The sequence below is a fragment of the Phoca vitulina genome, unplaced genomic scaffold, assembly GCF_004348235.1.
Source record: "Phoca vitulina isolate PV1807 unplaced genomic scaffold, GSC_HSeal_1.0 scaffold36, whole genome shotgun sequence".
Lineage (NCBI taxonomy): Eukaryota > Metazoa > Chordata > Mammalia > Carnivora > Phocidae > Phoca > Phoca vitulina.
In genome coordinates this window covers 12,255,157-12,281,435 of record NW_022589739.1, presented here as the reverse complement: position 1 = coordinate 12,281,435, position 26,279 = coordinate 12,255,157, and the positions used below count along the sequence as shown (strand labels likewise).

Sequence of the window (26,279 nt, the reverse complement as noted above, 5' to 3'; positions counted from 1 at the left end):
GCTTCCCTACACCACGTGTCAATGTTTGCCTTCCATGTCAGACTGTGAGCTTCCTGAGGGCAGGGACTGGGTCTAAAGCACAGACGTAGTGCCAGACAACGTGGGAAAGTCAGAAAGGAACACACATCTTGTGAATGGCTCATCTCTGCATTGCCCCACCTTGGCCACTTTCAAGCTCTCTGAATGTCAGTGTGTGGGAATGATGTGGACTGACTCCAGCTCCAGAGGGCAGAGAGCAGGACAGACAGCAGGGACAGCATTAGGTCCTCTGCCAGGGTCTCAACTGAATGCTCAGTTGAATTCTTGTCAGCAAAGACATAATTTCTGCCCTGATTTATGCGTCCTAAGCCTCCTGTCTCTAGAGAGACAAACCTGGATCCCCAACTTCCACTACCATAGGCCCCAAGGGACATTAAAGAGGTGCTAGGCACACAATTTCTTTATTATGACTTGGGGCTTTGGGGCCAAATCCTCATGTGGCCTCCTGTTCTGGAAACGAGAGAATGAATCCTGAATCCCCTTCCCTGAATCCCTAGGCAGGGACAGGCATGATCAAGTCCCTAACACAACAGCCACCGAGGAAGGAAGAGAAGACAAGGAAACACGGTCGTTCTGTTTCTCCGGTAACCTGCACTCTTGCCACCAAAATCTCTAACACGCAGCATCAAAATTCAATTCAGTCCTTCCAGGACTGCGTTTCGACCTTGGCCCTTCTCAGAATTCCTCTTCTGTAGGAATTACGGGAGTGGCAAGCTCTGGATTTCCCTTAAAGTTTAAGGCATATAGACAAGTGATCCCTGTGGTTTGTGAAGTCAGCAGTGCTGATCCTGGAGAGAGGGTGTCCCCGGCTCTCAGGCACAGTGGGGAGAGACTGGGTGGCCTATCCGAGAGCCAACCACCACCCGGCCTTTCCATCCCAGTCTGGAGGGGCTGTGGCTGCACCAGACCCCTGGGACTCACAGGGCCTGCACCAGCACCAGGAGGCTCATGACCAGGGCCATGGAGAAGAAGATGCCCAGGAAGAAGCGATCCATGACACGGGCCAGCCGCTTCCAGTCCTCATGGCGGCGCTGGGCAGCCCGGTGGCTGTGAAAGGCGTTTGCGATGGTAGCTACGTGGCGCAGTAGGGCTTCCTGACGGCACAGACACCGTGGCTCGCGGCAAGGAACTGCTGGAGAGCGAGCACCTCCGTCAGGAGGCTCGGGACTGGGGGGTGACTCAAGTGATCTAGACTGCCCACAGGGCTCCCCTCGTTCCCGCACGCACAAGCCCCGTGCCAGGCGTCCCAGCAGGAGGGCCCGAGCCCAGGCTGGCACTGGTCGGGCACTGGGACCACAGTAGTGCAGGTTCATAATAAGGATGGTGAGCGCCGTGGAGAATGTGACCATGGTCATGGTGGCCATGTAGTACTTCCCTGCAAGAGAGAGAGTGAGCTGGGGCCCAAAACAAGAACTCAGGGAGCCTGAGCTTGCCCACCGCCTCAACACAAACAGGCACCAGCTCACCCGCCGTGAGGCTCTCAGGACCCTCCAAACCCAATGGATGGATCCAGGAAGGAGGTTAAGGGCCAAGATCTCCTCATCCCCTATTCTTACAAGTGAGTTCTCAGAAGCTACCCGCTGCCTAATTGTTCTCCTCACTGCTGGACGCTGCACTCCCCCACAGTCCGTGAACAGTCACACTCTCAGATGGTACACGCACAATCTGGGGCAAGTTACTGATCCTTTTGGCACAACTGGGATAACAGAACCTACCTCATAGGTTTGTGGTGGTGCCTCTCTGAGTTAATAAAAAAATGTCAAGTGCTTAGGAGAGGGCCTGGCACACAGCCAGAACTCAAGGCGTTTTGCCTGTTATGACAGGTGAGGGGTGGGGTGTCCTTCCTGGAAGGGGCCTACTCCTCTCCCCTCAATCTCTGAATGAGGCATGCACCCAGGACGCGCCCCCCTCCCGCACGGAATCGGCGCTGCTCTGCTAGGCCGTCCAGCTCCCGCTCCCCCGCCGCGCCCCGGTGGAGGGTGGAAACCGATGAGCAGCGGCCGGGGTGGGGGACAGTCTCCGGGAGGGGACGGCTCTCTCCCCACCCCCTCACTCTCCCCACCCCGCCACCGCCCCGCACCGCGCCCTCGCGGCTCACCGATGAGCGGCACGCTCTCCGCCGGCGGCATGCTCTCGGCCAGGAGCAGCTGAAAGACGGTGAGCGCCAGCAGCACGGTGACGCCGAGCGACACCTTCTCGCCCGAGTCGGCGGGCAGGTGGAAGGCGAGCGGCGCGAGCAGCGAGATGAGCACGCAGGGCAGCAGCAGGTTGCACACGTAGGCGGCGGCGCGGCGGCGCAGCAGCAGCGTGAAGGTCACGTCGGGGTAGGGCTCGGAGCAGCAGCCGTAGGTGAGCACGCGCCGCCGCGCCGGCATGCCCAGCACGCGCCACTCCACGTTCTCCACGAAGTCGGCCAGGCTGGCGGCGGCGCCGCGCGGTCGCACGTCCAGCTGGTGCCCGCCGTGCGTCCACGAGCCGAACGTCAGGCCGCAGCGCTGCGCGTCGAACGGGAAGGCCGACACGTCCACGCGGCACGAGCTGCGCGTGATGGCCGGCGCGTCCCAGCGCACGGCGCCGTCGTGCCGCAGAACCACGTTGGTGCTGGCGGAGGCCGGCGGCTGTGCGTCCGCCCTGCGGGGCAGGCGGGGCGGGGCTCCCTGAGGCGGAGGCCGGGCGGACCCCTGCAGGGACCCTCTGACCACCAGGGGTCCTGTGGCTACCAGGGGCCGCGCAGAGGAGAGAGGGCGTGGCAGAGAGGGACCTTTGTGCCTTCAGAGGCTTAGAAGGGGTGGCGCCTGCTGGGCCCAAAGAGACACAGATCTAGGCCAGGGCAGTGTGAAAACACAACTGTAAAAGTTGGCACCGGGGTGCTTAGTGTGATCTGCGAATCTCCTAGAGGGCCCCCGGGGAAAATATGCAGAGCCGTATGTTGTCTGGGAAACACAGAACTGGTTTAGGTGGCATAAAGGAATGCTCCAGAGGGTTAGGTCCTGGAGGAAGTTACCCTAGGCAGGCCCTCGGGGAGTCCTCAGAGACTTGGAGCCCGCCTGCAAGGGAGGAGTTTGCCATCGAGAGGCACTTGTGCCCCAGATCCCTCCCTGTGAGAGATATGGAACTGGCCCTGGACCACACAGTGGGTTCCCAGGAGGCATTCAGCCTGGGTTGGCTTGGGACAGGTTGAAGAGGGGGTGTCATGGAGGGGCTGTGAGCTCCTGGCAGCTTAGGAGCGTCTGGGGGAAAAGCTTCCAGGGCAGCGGGCTAACCAGGTTAGGTTGGGGGGTTGGGGAATCAGTGCATACCTAGAGCCCAGGGCAACCGTAGGGAGGGGCTCGGAGGGGGGAGGGGCCAAGGCAGGCCGTACTTGTTGTAGAGTACGATGTCTGGCCGCCACACGAGGCTGCTGGGGATGCGGATAGCATCCAGGCCACCATAGGCGTCGGGGTCCCATCGTAGGTAGGCATCTGTCCACTCCTGTCGGATCCACAGGTACAGGGTCAGCACCTGGTTCCGCTCATCCTAGTGGGGGGCAGGGAGTGGGCACAGATGTGGACGCATGTATATGCACACCCTTCCCTGTGTGTACACACTCACCTACAGAGCTCGAGACGGCACCCACAAACCCAGCTGACTCACAGCCCAGTTCCTACCCGGGCCTGACGTTGCTATGTGACTTTGGCAGTTTCTTTTCTTCTTTAGGCCTCAGTTTCCTTAGTAGTTACATGGGTGATAATCCCTGCTAGGCAGGAGCGTCAGTGTGCAAAGTGGTGGGCACACTGTGGGCACCCAGCAGTTAGTATCTGCTGTTATTGTTGTTAATATTAACATTTATAGAAATGTTTGGAGAATAATCCCAGTCTCTCATTACCCCCACCCCCACCCCATTCCTCGACACTACCACCACAACACACCATGTCGATGATCTGGGACAATGTCACCTCCAGGGTCACGTTCAGAGCCTGGTCTGTGTCTGCCACAGGTCTCAGGGCATTTGTATAGTTGGTGAAGAGGTCACGGAAGAGCTTTCGAGCCAGCCTGCCCTCGGCTCCCAAGCACTCTGGGGGACCAGGAAGAAGGGTTGTCCATCTGAGACCCTTGGCCAGGGGCCTCTGCTCACACCCTCCACCCGCGCAAGGCTGGGGCCCTGTCACCTGCTCTGCTATCTCACGGCCACCTGACTGGTCCTCCTGAGGTCTGCTCTGTCCATCTAGCTGTGGCTCTCGTTCCTCCCTGGACTGCCTCCGCGGAAGAGTGATGTGGAGGCCGAGGAGGGAATTGCTGCTGTCTTCTGGAGCAAGGCTGACAGGTTTCTTCCCCACCCTTTCCCTTCCTAAGGACATGGGTTCTGCCTGCTCTACTGCAAATGTCAGAGGGGCCCAAACAGGGGGCAAGAGTCCCCGCCTCTCACCCAGGTGTTGTGAACCCCATTGCCACCAGCCCCTGCTGTCTCTCAAACCTATTTCCACTTATCCAGCTGCACATCTATGGATTTCTTCAAAGCTTCTGATGCTCTGGCCATTCCGTCCTGAAAACACTCTTCCCTAGGCTTCTGTGACACACCACATTGTCTTCAGCCCCTGACTCAAGTATTGTTCCCCAGAATCCTGTCGTTGGCTTTTTTTTTTTTTTAGCCCAGATTTTTCTCCTGAGCTCCAGACCCATAAATACAACAGTTCACTCCTGAATGTCCTATTGGCACCTTAAATTCTGTAGGTCCAAAATATGAACTCATTTCCTGCCCCCCTGAAACCTGTTTTTTGTTCTATGTTCCCCCTCTCAGCAAAGCACCCATCCCCCCCCATGACCTCTGCCAGAAATCTGGGAATTATCCTTCCTTTCTGCCCCCTCCCCCTGCAACCCAACTAGTACCCAGGTCCTGTCAGCCATGCTGCTGGGCATCCTTTGAATGTCTAGTCGCCCCCGCAGCTTGAGTGGACCCAGCAGCAGCCTCCTCACGGCTCCTGCTGCGGGTGCAGCCTCTCTAATCATCCCCCACATTTCTGAGATCAGGCCTTTAAACACTCAAGTCTGACCAGGCCGGTAGCTGCTTAAAACTATTCAGTGGCTCCTCATTGCCTGCTGGATAAAGTCCAAACTCAGCCTGGCATTCAACGTCTTTCATGATCTGCCCCACCCGTACCCCCTGGCTTTTCCATCACTGCTCCCACTCCAGGCAGGCAGGTCCCCTGTCATCCTCCTCAGCACCTCCATCCTCCATGCTACCCAGATAGAGCGCTTGTGCCCAGAACAGTAGTAAAGAGAAATCGGATGTGGAGAGAGATTTGGGAGGAAGGGAACAGCCGCAGGGCCCAGAGAGACAGGGCTGGTTTACTGCACGTCACACCTGGAAGCGGTAAGAACAGAAACAGAAGGCCCAGGCTGGAGACAGAGAGACCGAGGCTGAGGCGGTGGCTCCTGGGTCCCATGGTCCTGCCACAGCAAGAGGTAGGGCAGGTCTCTGGGTGTGAGCCTCGGGACCCGCCTGAGGGCAGCATCAGGCCTTGCTGGCAAGGATGGTGTGGACGATACCTGGAAGTAAGAAGTAAGACTGAGATCTCTGCTGGGCCCTGCGGCCCTTCCAGTTCTCTGACCCTCCTATTTGTACCTGCCCTTGGATTTTAGTACTTGATCTTGGCATCTGCTCATTCTCCTCCGCTGGTCCTTGCCTCTTCTGGCCTCTGTCCCTGCCCTTGTCTCTATCCCCCTTCCCCCTTTCCTCTCACTCAGCCCCTCTGTCTCCATTTCCTTGTGTCGTTTCCTCTGGAACTCTTTCTTGCTCTTTGCCTCTTTGACTTCGGTCTTCCTCCTTCCACTCTCTTCCTTTCTCCTTCTATTTCAGCCCCCGAACTTCCTTTCTCTGTCCCCCATACCTGGACTCCGGATGAGCCTGGCACATTCTCAGCAGGACAGGGGCAGGGACTCTCCATCAGCCCTGAGCCCTCTGAGGCACAGAGCTGCAGGCCCCTCCCCTTTGCCCTTTTCATTAGCTTATTTACAGGGTTGGGACACCTGTGCCCATGGGAACAGAGCAACTGAAGCTGACACCTCAGGTTACTGGGACCTGAATTATTCAAATTGTAATGCAGCACCCAGGCTCAGCTCAAGGCCAGCGTGGGGCGTTGGAGGGCAGAGATCCTGGGGTCAGGATCTGCAAAAGACTGGGCTTAAGGGTGTGAGGGGCCAGAGCCGTGGATGGTGTTTCCTCCTAGCTCTGCCACCATTGCTGGATTCTTTTTTTTTTTTTTAAGATTTCGTTTATTTATTTGTCAGAGAGAGAGGGCACAAGCAGGGGGAGAGGCAGACAGAGGGAGAAGCAGGCTCCCCGCTGAGCAGGGAGCCCGATGCGGGACTCGATTCCAGGACCCTGGGATCATGAGCAGAGCCGAAGGCAGACGCCTAACCGACTGAGCCACCCAGGCGTCCCCCTTGCTGAATTCTTGAGGCTCCCTTTATTTTTTTTAAATTTATTTAAATTCCATTAATTAACATATAGCATATCATTAGTTTCAGAGGTAAAGTTCAGTGATTCATCAGTTGCATATAACACCCAGTGCTCATTACATCACATGCCCTCCTTAATGCCCATCACCCAGTTATCCCATCCCCCCACCTGCTTTGAGTCTCCCTTTAGATTGTCACCTCTGCCTTCAGTGAGAGATGGAGCACATCTGTCCAGGCTAGGCACTTTGTGCCAAGCAAAGCTCTCCCGTCCTGGTGGGAATGGGGATAAGCCTTAGCTGAGCTTGTGGCTCCAGGTGGCCCCACAGAGCGGGAGATGCAGCTCACATCCTCATCTCCAACTCCCTACAGCCATCCTGATCTGAGTCTCAGTGTTCTCCCCACTGTTCTTTGTTCTGTGTTCCCCCTCTCAGCAAAGCACCCATCTCCCTCCCCCCCGCCCCGTGACCTCAGCCAGAAATCTGGGAATTATCCTTCCTTTCTGCCCCCTCCCCCTGCAACCCAACCAGTACCCAGGTCCTGTCAGCCATGCTGCTGGGCATCCTTTGAATGTCTCACCCATGCCCAAACACCATAGGTGACATTGGGTAGCAGGGAAAACACAGGCTTTACAGGCACTTTCAGTTCTGTTTTATGAGCTGTTTGACCTGGGCAAGATACTGAAACCCTCTGGGTTTCTCATACAGGATAATGGAATTAACAGTCCTCACTTCAGAAGGTATAAGGATTAAACAACAAGCAATAACACAAGGCAAGTGCCTAGCATATTGCCTGATGCACAGTAGTCAACCAAAGGTATTTATACTATAATCCCAGTGAATTGTTCGAATATTCTATCTTCAGGAACACACACTTAGATTCACAAGCCCCCAGCCCCTGGCAACCACTATTCTACTTTCTATCTCCATGATTTTGACTTAATAACTCATGTGAGTGGAATCACGTATTTGTCATTTTTTAAAAAGATTTTATTTATTAGAGAGAGAGAAAGTGTGTGAGCAAGAGAGAGAGCACAAGCAGGGGGGAGGGGAAGAGGGAGAGGGAGAAGCAGACTCCCTGACAAGCAGGGAGCCCGATGTTGGACTCGATCCCAGGACCCTGGGATCATGACCTGAGCCAAAGGCTGACGCTTAACTAACTGAGCTACCCAGTCACCTCTAAATCACATATTTGTTTTTTTGAGGTCAGCTGATTTCATTTTGCATAATATCTTCAAGATTCATCCATTTTGGGGCGCCTGTGTGGCCAGTTGGTTAAGCGTCTGCCTTCAGCTCAGGTCATGATCCCAGGGTCCTGGGATTGAGCCTCACATTGGGCTCCCTGCTCAGTGGGGAGCCTGCTTCTCCCGCTCCCCCTGCTCGTGTTCCCTCTCTAGCTGTCTCTCTGTCAAATAAATAAAATCTTAAAAAAAAAAGATTCATCTATTTTGTTACATGTCAGAACTTCCTTATTTTAAGGCTGTATATATTTTATTGGATGTATATACCACATTTTCCTTATCCATTCATTCCCTGAGGAATACTTAGGTTGCTTCCACATTTTAGCTAGTGTGAATAATGCTGCTCCGTATGGAAGTAGAAATATTTCTTCAAGACTTTGCTTCAGTTCTTTTGGATTATATACCCAGAAATGGAATGCAGCACCAGGTCATATGGTAATTCTATTTTTTATATTTTGAGGAATCGCTATACTACTTTCTACAGTGGCTATAATATTTTTTTTCCCCACCAACAGGGTACAAAGATTCCCATTTCTCCACATCCTTACCAGGAGCTGTTATTTTATTTTGTTTGTTTTTATACTAGCCATCCTAACGGGTATAAGGTGGTATGTCACTGTATTTGATTTACATTTCCATAATAACTAGTGGTTGAGCATCGTATCATGTGCTTATTGGCCATTTGTATGTCTTCTTTGGAGAAATGTCTATTCAAGTCCTTTGTCCATTTATTAAATTGGGTTTTGTTGTTGTTGTGTTCTAGGAGTTCTCTCTGTATTCTGGATATTAATCCCTTATGAGGTATATAATTTGCAGATGTTTTCTTCCATTCTATGGGTTGCTTTTTACTCAGTTGATTTATTTTTTTGGTGAACAAAATTTTAAATATTTTTTAAAGTCCAATTTGTCTATATATTATTTTTTTGCCTGCACTTTGAAGTCATATCCAACAAATAATTGCCATATCCAATGTTGTGAAGCTTTTGCCCTATATTTTCTTCTAAGAGTTTTATAGTTTTAGTTCTTACGTTTAAGTCTTTGACCCATCCTTAATTTTTGTGAATGGTGTTTAGATAAAGGTCCAACTTCATTTCTTTGCATGTGGATATCCAGTTTTCCTAGCATCATTTGTTGAAAAGACTGTCCTTTCTCCCATTGAATGGTTTTGGCACCCTTATCAAAAATCATTTGATCATATATGTAAGGGTTTATTCCTGGGCTCTCTGTTCTAGTCCATTAGTCTATATGTCTGTTTTTATGCCCATACCACACTGTTTTGATTACTATGGCTTTGTAGTAAGCTTTAAAGTCAGGAAATGTGAGTCCTCCAGCTTTGTTCTTTCTCAAGACTGTTTTGGTAGGGTATGACTATAAAAGGATAGGAAGAGGGAGTTTTTTGGGTGACAGAACATTTTATATTATGACTATGGAGTGGTTATACAAATCTGTATGTGTTGAAATTAACAGAAATGCATACCAAAAGAAAAGTGAATTTTCCTATATAATAACATAAAGTATAGAATTAAAATCAATTTAGTTGGTTCATAACTAATGTAATGCAGGTTTACTGTACCTGCCAAAGAAGAAAGATAAGACTTAAGAGTGAGTGGTTGGTATTTGGTGTGAGGGTGAAATATATATTCTTTTTTCCTGTACCATTTTCCTCAATAATTATTTAGTCTTTTGGGGGCACAAGAAATTACACTTAAAAATAATGTTTTGCAGGGGCACTGGCTGGCTCAGTTGGTAGAGCATGCAACTCTTGATCTCGGGGTCATAAGCCCCACGTTTGGGGTAGAGTTTACTTAAAAAAAAAGTTTTGCAGAATACCTCAAGGGCAAAATAAAGGCTAACTTCAAGAGTGCTTCAAAACAGCAAGGAAGTAGTGCACATATAGAAGAGACCCAAGAGTTAAACATGCTTTTTATCTGTTTAGCTTCAATTTGCAAAACAACACATTTGGGATTCATCTACATATGACACACAATTCAAATTCTTGGGGCGCCTGGGTGGCTGAGTTGGTTAAGCGTCTGCTCAGGTCATGATCCCAGGTTCTGGGATTGAGCTCTGTGTTGGCGTTGGGCTCCTTGCTCAGCAGGGAGTTTGCATCTCCCTCTCCCTCTGCCCCTCCCCCTCACTTGTGTGCTCTCTCTCAAATGACCAGTCAAGAGGGTTCTTGGCTTCACAGGGGATAAAAATCAAATTTGAGCCAGCAGGTGGTGAAAGCAATTTATTAAAGATATATACATAGGGAGAGAGAGAGAGTATCTGGGAGACTTAGAAAGAAAAAGTAAATGAATTTCATCTTTGTTCAGGGCCTGGGGGTTTTATTGCGGATGGTGGTCTAGTGTATGTGCCCTCTCAGGCATTCAGGAACTGGTTAGAACAAAGACGAGGGCCCAGGTGTTACTGCTTGGAGCCAGGAGGTTTTGGTGTTGGGATGTCTGGCTCCCGTGGTGTGGAATGCACATGATAGCTTCCTCTGGTCATTCTCACCTGGTCCTTCCTTAGATGTTATTTATTCTAGAGAATCATTAACTCTCCGTCCCTTACAAGGAGGATATAGGCTATTTGCATTACAAGGCATGTGTAAAGTGCATTGGGGGTGCAGGTCCAGCAAGAATAGAAGAAGCCAGAAAAGTAGCAAAAGAAAAAAACCCAGCCTTTTCTCTCCTGGGGTCCCTTCAGTTTCCCTGTCTCATTTCCGTAGTATAGTCTCTGACTAGAGACTGATGTGTAAATTGGTGTTTACCTGAAAAAAAAATGCTAAAATATTTCTTATAACATATTTACTGTATTTTGGGGTGAAAATGTTATATTGAAAAAAAATCCAAAAGTTTGTGGGTAACTTTTAAGAAGCAGTGGGGGTGGTGGGGGTGGGAACACAAAGTAAAAAAAAAATTAACTGCACAATAACTATATAAGTCTCTATTTTGAAAATAATGAATCAACACATACAAAAAGACAAGGGATATACAATAATGAAATAATGACTCTTAGCCCTGATTATCATTAGGTGGAAGGTTGATGGGAAGTTATATAAAGGGTGAATAAGACTGACAACACCTAAGTCAATAATCTTAACATCACTGAAAGTGGGACAACCAAACATGAGTCTTCTGAAGTGATAAAACACACCACCATCTGTTAACTGGGGAGAAGGGTGGGGGGTGGAGGGGGCTGCTGAGAGAAGTAAACTGAATCTAATCAAGCCTCTAGATCTAACCAGCAGTATTTAGGAAGTAAAGGGGAGTATATAGGAAGGAGCGGTATATAGGAAGTAGAGGCACAACCAGCCAAACCTAAAATGTTCTGGTTCTCGAATCTAATGATTTTTTTTTTTTTTAAGATTTTACTTATTTGACAGAGAGAGACACAGCGAGAGAGGGAACACAAGCAGGGGGAGTGGGAGAGGGAGAAGCAGGCTTCCCGCCGAGCAGGGAGCCCGATGCGGGGCTCGATCCCAAGACCTGGAATCATGACCTGAGCCGAAGGCAGACGCCCAACGACTGAGCCACCCACGCGCCCCCTGGTTCTCGAATCTAAAGGACAAATGACCCAGTTACTTTAACAAAGGGCATTAAAAAAAAAGGGGGGGGGGAAGAACATTGGTAATAGATTAAGATACTTGAGACTTAAAAAAAAAAAAAATCAAATGTAAAGTGTGGACCATGTTGAGATCCTAATTCAAACAATTCGACCATGGGGTGCCTGGGTGGCTCAGTTGATTGTGTCTGACTCTTAATTTCAGCTCAGGTCATGATCTCAGGGTTGTTGGTTCGAGCCCGGCATTGGGCTCCACACTCAGCAGGGAGTCTGCTTGAGATTCTCTCTCCCTCTGCCCTTCCACACCATGCTCATGCAGGTTCTCTCTCTCTCAAAAATAAATAATCTCAAACAATTCAACCATAAAAATATACTTTGAGACAAGTGGGGAAATTTGGAAATGCAGAGGGCATTAGTTACTTTCTAGGAATTATTGTTAATTTTGTTGGTACGACAAGGGTGCTGTGATTGTGTTTAAAAAAATTTACCTGTTAGTGGGGTGGCTGGGTGGCTCAGTCGGTTAAGTCTCTGACTCTTGATTTCAGCTCAGGTCATGATCTCAGGGTCATCAGATTGAGCCCCACATCAGGCTCTGCCCTGGGTATAGAGCCTGCTTAAGATTCTCCCTCTCCGGGGCGCCTGGGTGGCTCAGTCGTTAAGCGTCTGCCTTTGGCTCAGGTCATGATCCCAGGGTCCTGGGATCCAGTCCCACATTGGGCTCCCTGCTTGGTGGGAAGCCTGCTTCTCCCTCTCCCACTCCCCCTGCTTGTGTTCCCTCTCTCGCTGTGTCTCTCTCTGTCAAATAAAAAAAAAAAAAAAAAAAAAAAAAAGATTCTCCCCTCCCCTTCTCCCCCCCCCCCATTCACACATTCCTTCTCTAAAAAAAAAAAAAAAAAAAAAATCACCTGTTAAAAATGCTTAGGTATTGATGAAATGATCTGCCTTAGAAATACCATTGTGGGGTGGGTAGAATAACAATGGAGGTAAAGATGAAGTAATATTGGAGGATTGTCACAAATGTTCAACATGGATTCATTATACCATTTTACTTTTGCATAGGTGAAAATCCCTACAGTAAAAGGTTAAAAAAAACCCTTAGGAAAACATAAGAAATTAATGTTTAAAGCAGAAATCAATACATTACAATACAGAACTCTGGTAAAATTGGGTCAATAAGACGAAGAGCTGATTCCTTAAAACAGAACAAAAAATCTAGAGTAATTTTCTCTTAATACAAAGTAGCAACTGAGTCAAAGAGTAAAACATCTGAAAAGCGCAGCTACTCTGCAGGCCTTGGCTTGGCTAATCCAACATTTAATCTCCAAAATTTTCCTGACTTTGATTTTGGCATTACTCCAGCACTCTGCCAAGGAAATACACTTATTTTGGATGTTGTATGATTCTACAAGTCTGTTGAGTTTTGAGAAAATGGATTCCTGCTTTTAGATTATTTAGAAACTTAAAATTTTTTTTACTTTTTTTTTTTTAGAGAAATACTATTTTTTTTAAAGATTTTATTTATTTGACAGAGAGAGCGAGAGAGGGAACACAAGCAGGGGGAGTGGGAGAGGGAGAAGCAGGCTTCCCGCTGAGCAGGGAGCCCGACGCAGGGCTCGATCCCAATCTTTATCATTAACTTTGGTGTTTTTTTTGTTTTTTTTTTAAGATTTTATTTATTTGACAGAGACACAGTGAGAGCGGGAACACAAGCAGGGGGAGAGGGAGAGGGAGAAGCAGGCTTCCCACAGAGCAGAGAGCCCGACGTGGGGCTCAATCCCAGGACCCTGGGATCATGATCTGAGCCGAAGGCAGAGGCTTAACGACTGAGCCACCCAGGCGCCGCTATCATTAACTTTGAACTGTAACTTGTCTCTGCTGTAACACAGCTGCTATGATAAACATTTGACTTAGAGCCATATATATATATATATATATATATATGAAATACTAGTTTTAAGAATACTGCCCATATTCACAATTCTTCACTTCTAAAGGCTAACCATTTCTATAGCACACTCTCTTTTCACAAAACACTTCTCACAAGGAAACCACAACAGGACTTCTTTGCCAGAAGCCCAGCAATGCTCTGTGACTCAGGTTCACAGTCAGTAATGGAGGGAGATTCCCAGGAGTTACCCTTGTCCTTGGGGTTCTAAATTAAAGGGAAGCCCCAGATCCACTCTGCTTTATCTCCAAATTCCTCCATGTCCCAGTATCTTTGGCCTAATCCTAACTGGAATTTGCTCACACCTTCAGTTTAACAGAAAAAAAAAAAAATCCAAATAGTACACATCAGACTTATTCATTCCCTCTGGAAAACAGCTGTGTTTAGCAGCAACATTCAAGATTATCATCCCCTTTACACAATGGAAAATGAAATTAAGAGTGAAGTGTGACCCAAGATTTAAAAACAAACAAAACCCCCAGAATAGAAGAGCCAGGCTTTGAATCCTAAGTATATTCCTAAGGGCAATGAGACTCTTCCCCTATCCCCCACTGGGAAGCCAAGCACATAAATATATGCTTATAAATGTATTTATATAAATATAAGCAGTCAGGGGCACCTGGGTGGCTCAGATGGTTAAGCGTTTGCCTTTGGCTCAGGCCATGATCCCAGGGTCCTGGGATCAAGCCCTGCATCAGGCTCCCTGCTTAGCGAGGAGTCTACTTCTCCCTCTCCCTCTGCTGCTCCCCCTTCCCCCTCCTCGAGCTCTCTCACTCTCTCAAATGAATGGATAAAATCTTTATATATGTATAAGTAGTCAGGATTAATTAATAGTCTCAACCCCCTCACACTAAATTTGCCCTAATAAATTTAGCCTTTGACTGTTCTTTCTTTAACCCATGACCCATCTCCCTTTAGACTGCAAATCAACTGAGGCCACTGTAAAGATCCTTGGAGTAAGAAGGCTCAAAAAACACAAAGGGAAAGCCAAGAGCAGGAATGCTATAAACATTTTATTTATTTTTTTAAGAAAGTAGCTTCAGAAAAAGAGGAAAATAATCTAGATCATTTATTTATATATATATATACTTTTTAATAAAAACCTTTACATAATCTTCATGCATAAAGACCCAGAGGTGGCCATGTTGTCCATGACAGCCCTAATAACAGCTGTCGAAGGCCTTTACCTGGGACTCCCCACAGCTGAGAGCAGTGTAGCAAAGGCCCTCCTCTTGCCCGTAAAGCCCAGCTCCTTGCCTGCCTCAGTAATGGTTCTATGTTCTGGGACTGGAGACAATGGGTAGGAAATGCTTTGGGCTAGAATAGGAAGGACAGGGAGGGCTATCCAACCTGCCACGTTTTATCCAAACTCTTCAGGCAAATCCAGACAGGAAGCCTGGCAAGATGACTGAAAACCAGGGACCAAACTGAATTCTGGAGCTTCCCAGAGACATGGAGTCTGTGACCAAGAGTTCCTGCACATAGTAGGAAAGGTTTGATGTTCATGGAACATTCAAGGCAGGAAGAAACAAGCCTTGAAGATTCATCCCTCCATGGCAGGCAGCCACTTCTACCCTATATGAGTCAGAAATGACCATGTTCTGCTTCCTAACTCAGTCCAACCCTCTTTTGACTCTAAAACAGTGTTAACTCATAAACCTACTTAAGAGACAAATTCTCCTTCCTTCTGTGGATAGTTTATCTGTTAAGGAAGGACAGTCCTTGATCAACACATTTGTCCTAGTATAAAAGGGCTGAAGTAGGAGTAGGGTAGCAGGTTGGCACAGAGGGTCACAAGATCCAGAACAGCTGAGGGGGGGAAAGGATTCCCTGGTTCTCTGGGGGGAATTCTGCAAAAGGTATTTTATTGACCATGTTTTAGAAAGGCGGCGGCGGGGGGGGGGGGGGGGGGGGGGGGAGGGGAGAATGGTCTTAAAGATGGTAAAAAAGAGACTTGGCTCCTTTTTTGGGTTCTAAAAGCCCTTATGCTTTGTTCAGTATTAAGAAAAGCCCTGAACAAATGGAGGATGCTGCTTGGGGCAGCAGGAAAAGAGGATGGATTCCATAGCCAACCAACAGAATGGCAAACAGTGCCAATCAACTCAATGCAGGGGATCTCTGTGTGGTGAGTGTGAATGAGCATGTGAGTGTGGTGGGAAGAACTTGGGGTTCACTGGCTCCCAACAGTCAATTCTCGCAGGTAGGACTGTGTGAGGCCGCGCAGTTCCTCCAAGGCATAGTCCTCAGGCATGGGGAGCTGGCCAACGTGGGGAGCCAAGAGGCCCAAAGGGACTCGCTGAGGGTCTGGTGTTGAGTCGGAGGTTGTTTCAGGGGCACGCTGAAGGCTCCATACCACCCGCAGCAGGTTGGCTGCACGTTTGGCCATGTCTGGAGAGAAAAAAATGAAGTGGGCATCAAGGATGCGGGGTGGCAAGGGTGGGCATTGGGGCAGAGGTATAATAATTGTAAAGATAGGAAGCAAGCAGGCAGGAAGCAGGGAGAGGCTGGAGGCTTACCTGACTGGGCCAGGAGATCCTTGGCATTGTAACACTGCATCTGCTGTATGCGACTGCACAGTGAGATCACTTTGGCATGTAACTGCTCCAGCTCATAAACTGAGCAATCCACCTACAAAGGAGCAGAGAAACCAATTAGGTCAAGAAGAGTTCCCATCACCCCAATTCCATCCACAGAATGACTATGCAAAACTCTGAAACAACAGGAAAAAACCCAGGAGGCTGGCAGGCAGTGTCATGTCACCACTCTCCAGCCTAATCACTGAGGACAAAACACAACTTCAGCAGTAATCCACAAGAGGCAAGTAACACAGTATACAAAGCCTTGAACTGGGCAAGCTTTGAGATCAGCATTAATGAAACATGTAACTAGCAAGCTTTAACATGGCACCAAAAATCTAGATAAATCTGGGCTTAGAGAGATTGTAGGACTTCTTAAGAGTAGAGAGTAAGTAAGAAGTGGAGCCCAAACTAGCATTTAATTTAGGTATCCTAACTCCAAATTCACAACCCTTTCTAAAATACTGCAGGGCCCTATTCTCACTGTATGTCCTCTCCTATGTGTTGCTATCCACTCCTATGGCTCCAATTATTAGTATTATTTTAAATCAATTTATTTGAGAGACAGAGAGAAAGAGAGCGAGCGCATGTGCAAGCAGAGAGAGGGAAAGGAAGAGGGAAAGGCAGAGAACCCCAAGTAGACTCCGTGCTGAGTGTGGAACCCAACTCGAGGCTTGATCCCATGACCCCGAGATCACAACCTGAGCTGAAACCAAGAGTCAGATGCTTAACCTACTGAGCCACTCAGGTGCCCCACCTATGGCTCCAATTATGATCAATATGCTGATGATTCCTAAATCATTAGCCTACTATTTCATCTGTCATTCCCCTTTCCAGGGCCAGTGCCCTAGGCTCGGGATACCATTACTTCTTACTTGAAATATCTTAAGAGCTTGACCACTATCTTCAGTGTCATCCCCATTACATCCTTTTCCCTATCACATGGTAGCCAGAGTGATGTTTCTAAAAAGCAAGTCTGTATTTTTTTTTTAAGTCTATTTTTTTAAGTAATCTCTACCCCCACCATGAGGCTTGAACTCACAACCCCAAGATCAAGAGTCACATGCTCTTCTGAGTCAGCCAGGAACCCTGTGTTTTTTTTTTTTTTTTTTTTTTTTAAGATTTTATTTTTTTATTTGAAAGAGAATGAGAGAGAGCACATGAGAGGGGGGGAGGGTCAGAGGGAGAAGCAGACCCCCTGCTGAGCAGGGAGCCAGATGTGGGACTCGATCCAGGGACTCCAGGATCATGACCTGAGCCAAAGGCAGTTGCTTAACCAACTGAGCCACCCAGGCGCCCCTATTCTTTACTTACATTCTGAATATTTTCAGCAGCATCTTATTCCTGTTAGTCTCACATATGACTCTTGGTTGGCACCCCCTCTCAAACTCTTACATTAAACCACCCTACTTGCTAAGTGTCCTATCATCTCCTCCTACTCTAAATGCTCACCCAACCCTTCCACGAAGCATCTCTCTCACTGAATCTACTTTTGGGGGGCTTTGCAGAATCTACCATTTAATGCCTCTGCAAGTATTTTTTCTTTAAAGATTTAGTTATTTATTTATTTGAAGGGGGCGGGGGGTGCACAAGCAAGGGAAGCAGGAGGGGCAGAAGCAGGCTCCCCACTGAGCAGGGAGCCTGATCATGACCTGAGCCAAAGGCAGATGCTTAATTGACTGAGCCACCAAGGCGCCCCAGCCTCTGCAAGTATTCTTTTATCCACAAGAATCAAGTCTTTAACTGGACTTTTAAAGGTGGTAAATACGATGAGGTCTTTGCTCTCAAGAAACTCATAAAAAATAAACTATGAGAGATAAACCTTGAAGAATCACAAGCTATGCAGATCATTCAAGCAGGGTGATATGGCAGAAAAACTGGATGGTACTTCAGATTGGGAGATCAGAAAAGGCTTCCCTGGGGAGGGTCATATCCTCGTGGAGACCTGAATAACAAGGAGAGGGGCAAGCTTTCTAGGCAAAGAGAACAACTAAAACTACAAGATGCAAATGCAAAGAAAGCTTAGGTGGGTAAAATGCAGAGTTTAAAGAGGAGAAGAGAAGAAGATAAAACTGGAGAAGTTTTATACACTAGAGGATCATAACTGGAGGTCCTCAGTATTCAGAGTCTGTGACCTTGGACTGAGAAAAGTAACATTTACTTTTACTAACTTTTTACTAAACATTAGCATTTAATTACTAATGTAGATGTCAAGCAATAACTGAGAATTTGTCATCAACAGACATCACGGCTATTTTCATATTACATTACAGTTGTTAGTGATTTTTAAATATAGTACTTCAAAATTAGGAGATCCACTGCTAGGTTTGTTAAATTTAAGATGTTAAATAAACCACTTATTACCTTAAGTTCTTAATATTTTGATAACTGTATTTTAACATATTGGTTTCCTTTGCAATCCCATGAATTTAAATTTTATGCATTAAAACACATTAGACAGCCATCCATGAGCTTCACCAGACTGTCAAGGAGGTCCATAGCAAAAAAAGGTAAGAATTATTGATGCAGAACTTTGTAAGACTTGCTAAGGAGCACTTTATTCTAAGTGAAATGAGAATCCACTGGAAGGTTTTAGACGAGAGTGAGATGATACGTCTTGTGTATTAGAAAAGTAACTCTGGTTGCTGCATGGGGTCTACTATAGGAGGCCAGGTGAGAGATTCTGTGGCTTTACTACACCTACACGCTCCCCTCTCCACTCCAAACCACCTTATTAAAAGTTCCCTGGACAGTTGCCTGGGTGGCTTAGTCAGTTGAGTGGCTGACTCCCGATTTAGGTTTAGGTCATGATCTCAGGGTTTTGGGACTGAGCCCCATGTCAGCATGGAGTCTGCTGGAGACTGTCTCTCTCCCTCTGCACCTCCCCCACTCATTCACGCTTTAAATAAATAAATAAAATGGACAAAATGAATGACTGAATATCTTACAAAAACAAAAACCAAGTCCCCTGGAAGCACTATCATCTCTCTGATCTCTAGACTTATACTCATGCTATTCCCTCTGTTGAAACGTTCTGTCCCACCCATCCTCCTTTATCATCCTTAGGGAGCTTAGGTGCCACTTCTAGAAAGTCTTATTGACTCCCTCAGACTGGGTTAGGTACTCCGTTTATGTACTGCTACAAAACACTCTTTGCTTAATCCCTACACTTACCATTCTGTAGTAACTGCTGGCTTACCCATATATATATCTTCCTCACCAAAATTATTACTTTGGTAAGGGCAAAACATATACTACTGCTTACCTTTATATCCCCCAAATCCACCAGTGCTTGGGACATAGTAAGTTCTCAAAAACTAGGTTGTATAAATGTATTAATGTTCAACTAGAAAAGAGTTTTCTTCAGTGATAACAGAGGCGATGCTCTTAATTTTTAAAAGTGTAGCAAATAATATTAATTTATCCTAAAAGTGTAACAAATAATAAATTATGCATATTATATGCCAGGCACTGTGTTAGTAGGGATTTTGATAAGGATAACAGATAACAATTACTAAGCACTTAATATATATAGTCTGCTAAAACACTTTAAGTATATTTTAATCATTATGACAACTGTCAGATATCTACAATAATCTGTGCTCCACCTCCCTCCCCACCCCCACTTTTCAGAGGAGACAAAGAGAGGCTAATTTATTTGCTTAAGGTCACATAGCTAGTGAGGGAGGGAACCATGAATTGAACCTAACCGTTTGGCTACAGAACTTGATTCTTACCCTCTATACTCTATTGCCTTTAATTTTAAAGATGATCTCCCCAAAAGGAGCTCATGATAACCTAAAGACAGATGTGGATAAGTAATTAATAAGAGTCAGTAAACAAATGTACCAAGTGCTTTGACAGTAAAAAAGAAAGTGCGATTAACATTTCTTAAGGGAAAAGGAGAACAAAGTAGAGTTTACAGCAATGTAGATCTTAAAGGATGAGTGTGTGTGCTAAAGAGTGAAATAAAACAAGCTTTGCTGGAAACACCATGAGTAATTTAGTGTGATGAGAGCAGAGCAGGTTGGCAACTGGAATGCGGGTTAACACTATTAGAAAGCAGGAGTGACAGGTAAAAACCTCTATGTGGGCTTGAATTCTATGTTTGAGCGTCTGGTCTTTGTGCTATAAGCAATTGAGGCCTATCTTATGACTACTGAGACTGACCCCAATATATTTTGATGAAGATTAAAAAAAACCTGTAATACTTGTAATGTTAAAACATGCCAAATGATGTGTGAAACAATTACTACCCTCACCAAATATCTGACCTTACTCTCTCTCTCATCCCTGAGCCTTTCACTCAAAGGAGGGCTGGACAAGGGGAGGAGACTATAAGTGGACAAGCCTCAGGAATGTCTACTGTACATACTACTTGGTAATAAGCTCAAAAGTTTTTTTAAGTTTTGATATAGCTGTCATAGTGACTACAGCAAATTAGCCTCATCAAAACGTTCCTCCTGCACTGACAGTTCTCTGCCAATGAGTTTTTCAAGTGGTTGCTCAGACCTTTTGAGGTCTCTGTGGCTTTAAGGGCCAGGGAAAAGGAAAACCAAGTAGTAGTTTAAGGAATTCAGGTACCTGCTGTATCCGGTGAAGCATCTCAATGATCCGAATATAGTCCAAGTAAACAAGCCCAGATGTTTCCCAGTCCTGGATTAGGCTGCTGCGCTCTGGAGGTGCCAGGTCTTCCAAGAACCCCTTCAGGTAGTCATAGTTCTCATTAATGATGGCATCTGAAGAAACAAAATATTAAACACTCTGTCTACACAACTATATGGTTCTCAAAAGTACAGAGAGAACATGGCAGAAATCTAAAACAGGAAGGAAGGGGAAATAATGTTGGGTCAGACTAGAGAATTACAAGTAGGTATCTTGAAATTCTCCAAAGAAAATGTGAAAAATTTCTTGCTTCAGTTCCCCAAACAGAGATTTCTGGTGTTTTTTTTTTTGTTTTCTTTTTTTAAAATTTGAGACATAATTGACCTATAATATTATGTTAATTTCAGGTACACAAAATAATGATTCAATACTTGTTTATATTGCAAATGATCACCACAATGTCTAGTTAGTATCTGTTACCACACAGAGTTACAGAATTCTTTTTCTTGTGATGAGAACTTTTAAGATTTACTCTATTAGCAACTTTGTTTTTTTAAAGATTTTATTTTTAAGCAATCTCTACATCCAGCATGGGGCTTGAACTCACAACCTGAGAACAAGAGTTGCATGCTTTTGTTACAATACATTATTAGTATGGTTAATGTATATTTGTATATACACACACGTACACATGTATATATGTGTAACGTATATTTCATCCTCATGACTTAAATATTTCATAACTAGAAGCTTGTACCTTTTGACTCCCTTCACTCATTTTGCCAACCACCAATCTGTTTTCTGTATCTATAAGCCATTTTCTTTTTTAAAGATTCCACATACAAGTGAGATCATACAGTATTTGTCTTTCTCTGACTTATTTCACTTAGCGTAATGCCTTGAGGTCCATCCATATTGTTGCAAATGGTAAGATTTCATTCTTCTTTATGGCTAATATTCCATTGCATATGTATACAATGCATATATACACACATGCACACACACCACATTTCCCTTATCCATTCATCTACTGATTTCATTTCCCTATCTTGGCTATTGTAAATAATGTTGCAATGAACATGGGGCTGCGTATTTCTTTTCAAGTTGTGTTTTTGTTTTCTTTGGATAATTATGGAGTAATTTGGATAATTATGGAATGGCTAGATCATATGGTAATTCTACTTTTAATTTTTTGAGGAACCTCCATATTGTTTTCCATACTGGCCACACCAATTTACATGCCCACGCACAAGGGTTCCCTTTTCTCCACATCCTCACCAACCTTGTTATTTCTTATCTTTATGACAATAGCAATTCTAACAGGGATGAGGTGGTATCTCATTATGGCTTTGATTTGAATTTCTGATTAGTGATGTAGAGCATCATTTCATTGTAACTGCTGGCCATCTGTATATGTTTTCTTTAGAAAAATGTCCACTCAGGGGCGCCTGGGTGGCTCAGTTGTTGAGCCTCTGCCTTCGGCTCAGGTCATGATCCTAGGGTCCTGGGATCAAGCCCCACATCGGGCTCCCTGCTCCACGGGAAGCCTGCTTCTCCCTCTCCCACTCCCCCTGCTTGTGTTCCCTCTCTCGCTGTGTCTCTGTCAAATAAATAAATAAAATCTTTAAAAAAAAAAAGAGAAAAAAAAAAAAAGAAAAATGTCCACTCAGATCCTCTGCCTAATTTTTCAAAGATTTTTTTTTTGTTATTTTTACGAGTTCTTTAAATATTTTGGAGGTTAACCCTTTATCAGATAAATGATTTACACTTTCTCCCATTCCTAGGTTGCCTTTTCATTTTGTTGATGGTTTCCTTTGGAGCTCTGCAGAAACTTCTTTTAGTTTGATGTAGTCCCATTTATTTCTCCTTTTGTTGCCTTGGATTTTGGTGTCCCATCCAAAAAAAAAATCATCACCAAGATGGGTGTCAAGGAGCTTACTGCCTATGCCTATGTTTTCTTCTAGTTTTATGCTTTTGGGTCTTACAGTTTAAGTCTTTTTTTTTAGATTTTATTTATTTATTTGACGGAGAGAGCACAACCAAGGGGAGCGGCAGGCAGAGGGAGAAGGAGAAGCAGGCTCCCCACTGAGCAGGGCGCCCAATGCAGGGCTTGATCTCAGAACCCTGGGATCACGACCTAAGCCAAAGGCAGACACTCAACTGACTGAGCCACCCAGGTGCCCTGGCGTTTAAGCCTTTACCCATTTTTTTTTTTTTAAGATTTTATTTATTTGACAAGAGAGAGACACAGCGAGAGAGGGAACACAAGCAGGGGGAGTGGGAGAGGAAGAAGCAGGCTTCCTGTGGAGCAGGGAGCCCAATGCGGGGCTTGATCCCAGGACCCTGGGATCATGACCTGCGCCGAAGGCAGATGTTTAATCACTGAGCTACTCAGATGCCCCAAGCCTTTACCCATTTTGAGTTAATTTTTGTACATGGAATTAGATAGTGGTCCGGCTTAATTCTTTTGCTTGTGGCTGTCCAGTCTTCCCAAAACCATTTATTGAAAAAACTGTATATTCTTGGTTCCTCTGTCATAAATTAATTGACCACATATGTGGGGTTTATTTCAGGTCTCTCTATTCTATTCCAATGATCTATGTGTCTGTTTTCAGGCCTATACCATACTGTTTTGATTATGCTTTGTAACTGAGTTTGAAATCAGAGAATGTGATGTCTCCAGTTTTGTTCTTCTTTCTCAAGATCACTTTGGCTACTGGAGGTCTTTTGTGGTTCCACACAAATTTTAGAGTTATTTGCTCTAGCTCTGAAAAATGCCATTGGAATTTTGACAGGAATTACAGTGAATCTGTAGACTGTTTTAGGTAGTAAGGACATTTTAACAACATTAATTCTTCCAAATCACAAGCATGGGTATCTTTCCATTTCTTTGTGTCTTTATTTGATCAGTGTCATAGTTTTCAGGATACAGGTCTTTGACCTCCTTGGTTAAATTTATTCCTAAGTACTTTTATTCTTTTTGATGCAATTGAAAATGGGACTGTTTTCCTTTTAAAGATTTTATTTATTTATTTGTGAGAGACAGCGAGTGAGTGCACAAGTAGGGGGAGTGGCAGGCAGAGGGAGAAGCAGGCTCCCCGCTAAGGAAGGAGCCCAATGCAGGACTTGATCCCAGGACCCTGGGACCATGACCTGAACCGAAGGCAGATGCTTAACTGACTGAGCCACCCAGGTGTCCCTGGGATTGTTTTCTTAATTCCTCTTTCTGATAATTCATTATTAGTGTATAGGAATGCAACAGAACTGGTGACAGTGGGAACCCTTCCTTGTCTTCTTCCTGATCTTAGAGGAAAAGCTAAAAGCTTTTCACCATTGAGCATGTTAGCTATGGGCTTGTCATATATGGCCTTTATTATTGAGGTATGTTCCTTCTATACCAACTAGTTTTTATTACAAATGGATGTTGAATTTACCAAATGCTTTTTCTGCATCTATTGAGATGATCATATGATTTTTATCCTTCATTTTGTTAATGTGGTGTGTCACACTGATTGATTTGTAAATGTTAAACCATCCCTGTTATAAATCTCATTTGATCATGGTGTATAATCCTTTTAATGTATTGCTGAATTTGGTTTGCTAATAATTTGCTGAGAATTTTTGCATCTATCCCTGGTGAACCATCAGCTTCACCAGTGATATTGGTCTGTACTTTCCTTTTCTTATGGTATCCTTGTCTGGTTTTGATATCAGGGTAATGCTGGCCTTATAAAGTAAGTTTGGAAATGTTCTCCCCTCTTCTATTTTTTGGAAGAGTTTGAGAAGGATTGGTATTAATTCTTTGAATGTTTGGTAGAATTCATTAGTGAAGCCATCTGGTCCTGGACTTTTACTTGTAGGGCGTTTTTTGATTACTGATTCAATCTGCTTTACTACTAATTGGTCTGTTCAGATTTTCTATTTCTTCCTGATTCAGTCTTGGAAGGCTATGTTTCTAGGAATTTATCCAATTCTTCTAGGTTGTCCAATTTGTTGGTATATAACTGTTCACAGTAGTCTCTAATGATCCTTTGTATTTCTGTGGTATCAGTTATAATGTCTCCTTTTTCATTCTGGTAGATAAAATTCCCTAAACATACAAGGAGTTCAACATAATTCATGTATATCAATCATAACCTTGGCAAATGGTAAAGTAACAACCTGTCAACCCCTGCCCAAGTTTCTTCTGCACAGAGAACTTTTGCAAAGTGTAATCTGATTCAAGACTGCAAAGTCCCAGAACATCATCTCTGGCCTGACTAATCATGGGGTTCTGGGGTTGGAAGAATTTGGGGTGATTCCAGGAGACACAGGCCCTAGTCTGAAGCACTCACCAGAAGCTAGGTGCTTGATGATGAATTTGTGGCAGCGGTTCCAGTGTCCAGCTTTAAATAAATAGAGGGCCTCCAAGTGCTTGTCAGATTCCATGTGTGCTCGAACTGCTTTGGCCTCATTAATCCACTCAGCAGGCACACAAAGCTTCTGGGTCAGGAAAGTCTCCTTAGCCCAAGATTCCGGGGTCTCTAATAGTTGGCAGTGCCGGGTAAGCAGCTCTCGAACCGCCTTCTCACGCATGCTGTAGGAAGAAAGACAATGCTGAATACATCCTATCCTCATTGATGGAGAAGGCTGCCTCAGCCAGGGCAGAGTGACCCCTGAGAGAGTCTCTCAAACTGCAGGTCTTTTTTTTTTTTTTTAAAGATTTTATTTATTTATTTGAGAGAGAGAGAATGAGAGACAGAGAGCATGAGAGGGAGGAGGGTCAGAGGGAGAAGCAGACTCCCCGCTGAGCAGGGAGCCCAATGCGGGACTTGATCCTGGGACTCCAGGATCATGACCTGAGCCGAAGGCAGTCGCTTAACCAACTGAGCCACCCAGGCACCCTCAAAATGCAGGTCTTAACAATGAGTGAACCACTTCAAACTTCACTTAAAAAAAAAAAAAAGCCATATCACCATTTATTTTTTAAATAAAATAGAAGTATCTAAGCACATTATAGTTTCATGATCAAAAAACAGGGAAAACTAATACTCTAGGGAAGATTGTCCAGTGCTAAGAAAAGGCTTTCCCTCTTTTTTATTTTCTTCCTAGTAACAGGAGATCAAGGACTAGGATAGGAGAATCCTATTCTCCACAGAGTAGTTCTTTGTAGTTCATTTCCAACCTTCTCCCTTCCTCTTCTCCCATATGGTCAGTACAAGTAAATGAATTAGTTTTGAAAGGTAAGGTCTCTTCCAGGTCCTTGTTTGCTTTTTTCCCTTCAAAGCCATCAGCTTTCCTAATTCATTTTCTCTCTGCCTCTAGATTTAGGCTACCCTCACTCTTTTTGGTCTCAAGGCCCCTTAAGGAGAGTCCTTTCCTATCTGGGCCAAAGGACCAGCCATTTATTTATTTTTCTTTTTCTTTTTTTTTTTTTTTTAAAGATTTTATTTATTTATTTGAGAGAGAGAGAGAGCACATGAGAGGGGGGAGGGTCAGAGGGAGAGGCAGACTCCCTGCTCAGTGGGTGGTCTGCTTCTCCTTCTGACCCTCTTCCCTCTCGTGCTGTCTCTCATTCTCTCTCTCTCAAATAAATAAATAAAATCTTTAAAAAAAATAAATAAAAGATGTTATTTATTTCAGAGGGCGAGAGAGTGGGAGAGAGCGGGGGGGGGGATGGGCAGAGGGAGAGGGAGAATCTCAAGCAGCGCAGAGCCCAATGCGGGGTTTGACCCCACTACTCTGAGATCATGATCTGAGCCAAAATCAAGAGTCAGATGCTCAACAGACTCAGCCACCCAGGTGCCACAAAGGACCATATTTATTTATTTGAGGGAGAGCAAGAGAACACAAGCAGGGAGATTGGTAGAGGGAGAGGGAGCAGCAGGCTCCCTGCTGAGCAGGCTCGATCCCA

General features: G+C 45.4%; 2 protein-coding genes across 6 annotated transcripts in view; both read right to left on the bottom strand.

Moving 5' to 3' along the window:
• Positions 1 to 956: 956 nt before the first annotated feature.
• CHRNA10 (cholinergic receptor nicotinic alpha 10 subunit) lies at positions 957 to 4,376 on the bottom strand. The gene is made up of 4 exons (XM_032426866.1): positions 3,948 to 4,376; positions 3,401 to 3,555; positions 2,138 to 2,670; positions 957 to 1,414 (listed from the first exon to the last, which is right to left on the bottom strand). The coding sequence occupies exons 1-4, from the start codon at positions 4,374 to 4,376 to the stop codon at positions 957 to 959; spliced, it is 1,575 nt and encodes a 524-aa protein (XP_032282757.1).
• A 9,835-nt stretch (positions 4,377 to 14,211) lies between these two features.
• The window catches only part of NUP98 (nucleoporin 98 and 96 precursor), a 122,080-nt gene continuing 110,012 nt past the window's right edge, over positions 14,212 to 26,279 (bottom strand). For all 5 annotated transcript variants that reach the window (XM_032426811.1, XM_032426815.1, XM_032426816.1 and 2 more), the window contains 4 exons: positions 24,721 to 24,962; positions 20,366 to 20,520; positions 15,722 to 15,833; positions 14,212 to 15,593 (listed from right to left, as the gene is read on the bottom strand). In XM_032426811.1, the coding sequence (XP_032282702.1) occupies positions 15,376 to 15,593; positions 15,722 to 15,833; positions 20,366 to 20,520; positions 24,721 to 24,962 (727 nt within the window). In that variant the 3' untranslated portion in view covers positions 14,212 to 15,375. The remainder of the gene's footprint in view (positions 15,594 to 15,721; positions 15,834 to 20,365; positions 20,521 to 24,720; positions 24,963 to 26,279) is intronic.

Coding starts and splice junctions, on each gene's coding strand:
- CHRNA10 (XM_032426866.1), bottom strand. CDS start 4,376: ATGTCCTTAGGAAGGGAAAGGGTGGGGAAGAAACCTGTCAGCCTTGCT. Junction 3,556..3,947: donor TGTCCCAGATCATCGACATG/GTGTGTTGTGGT, acceptor GCCCCCCACTAG/GATGAGCGGAACCAGGTGCT. Junction 2,671..3,400: donor GACATCGTACTCTACAACAA/GTACGGCCTGCC, acceptor CCTGCCCCGCAG/GGCGGACGCACAGCCGCCGG.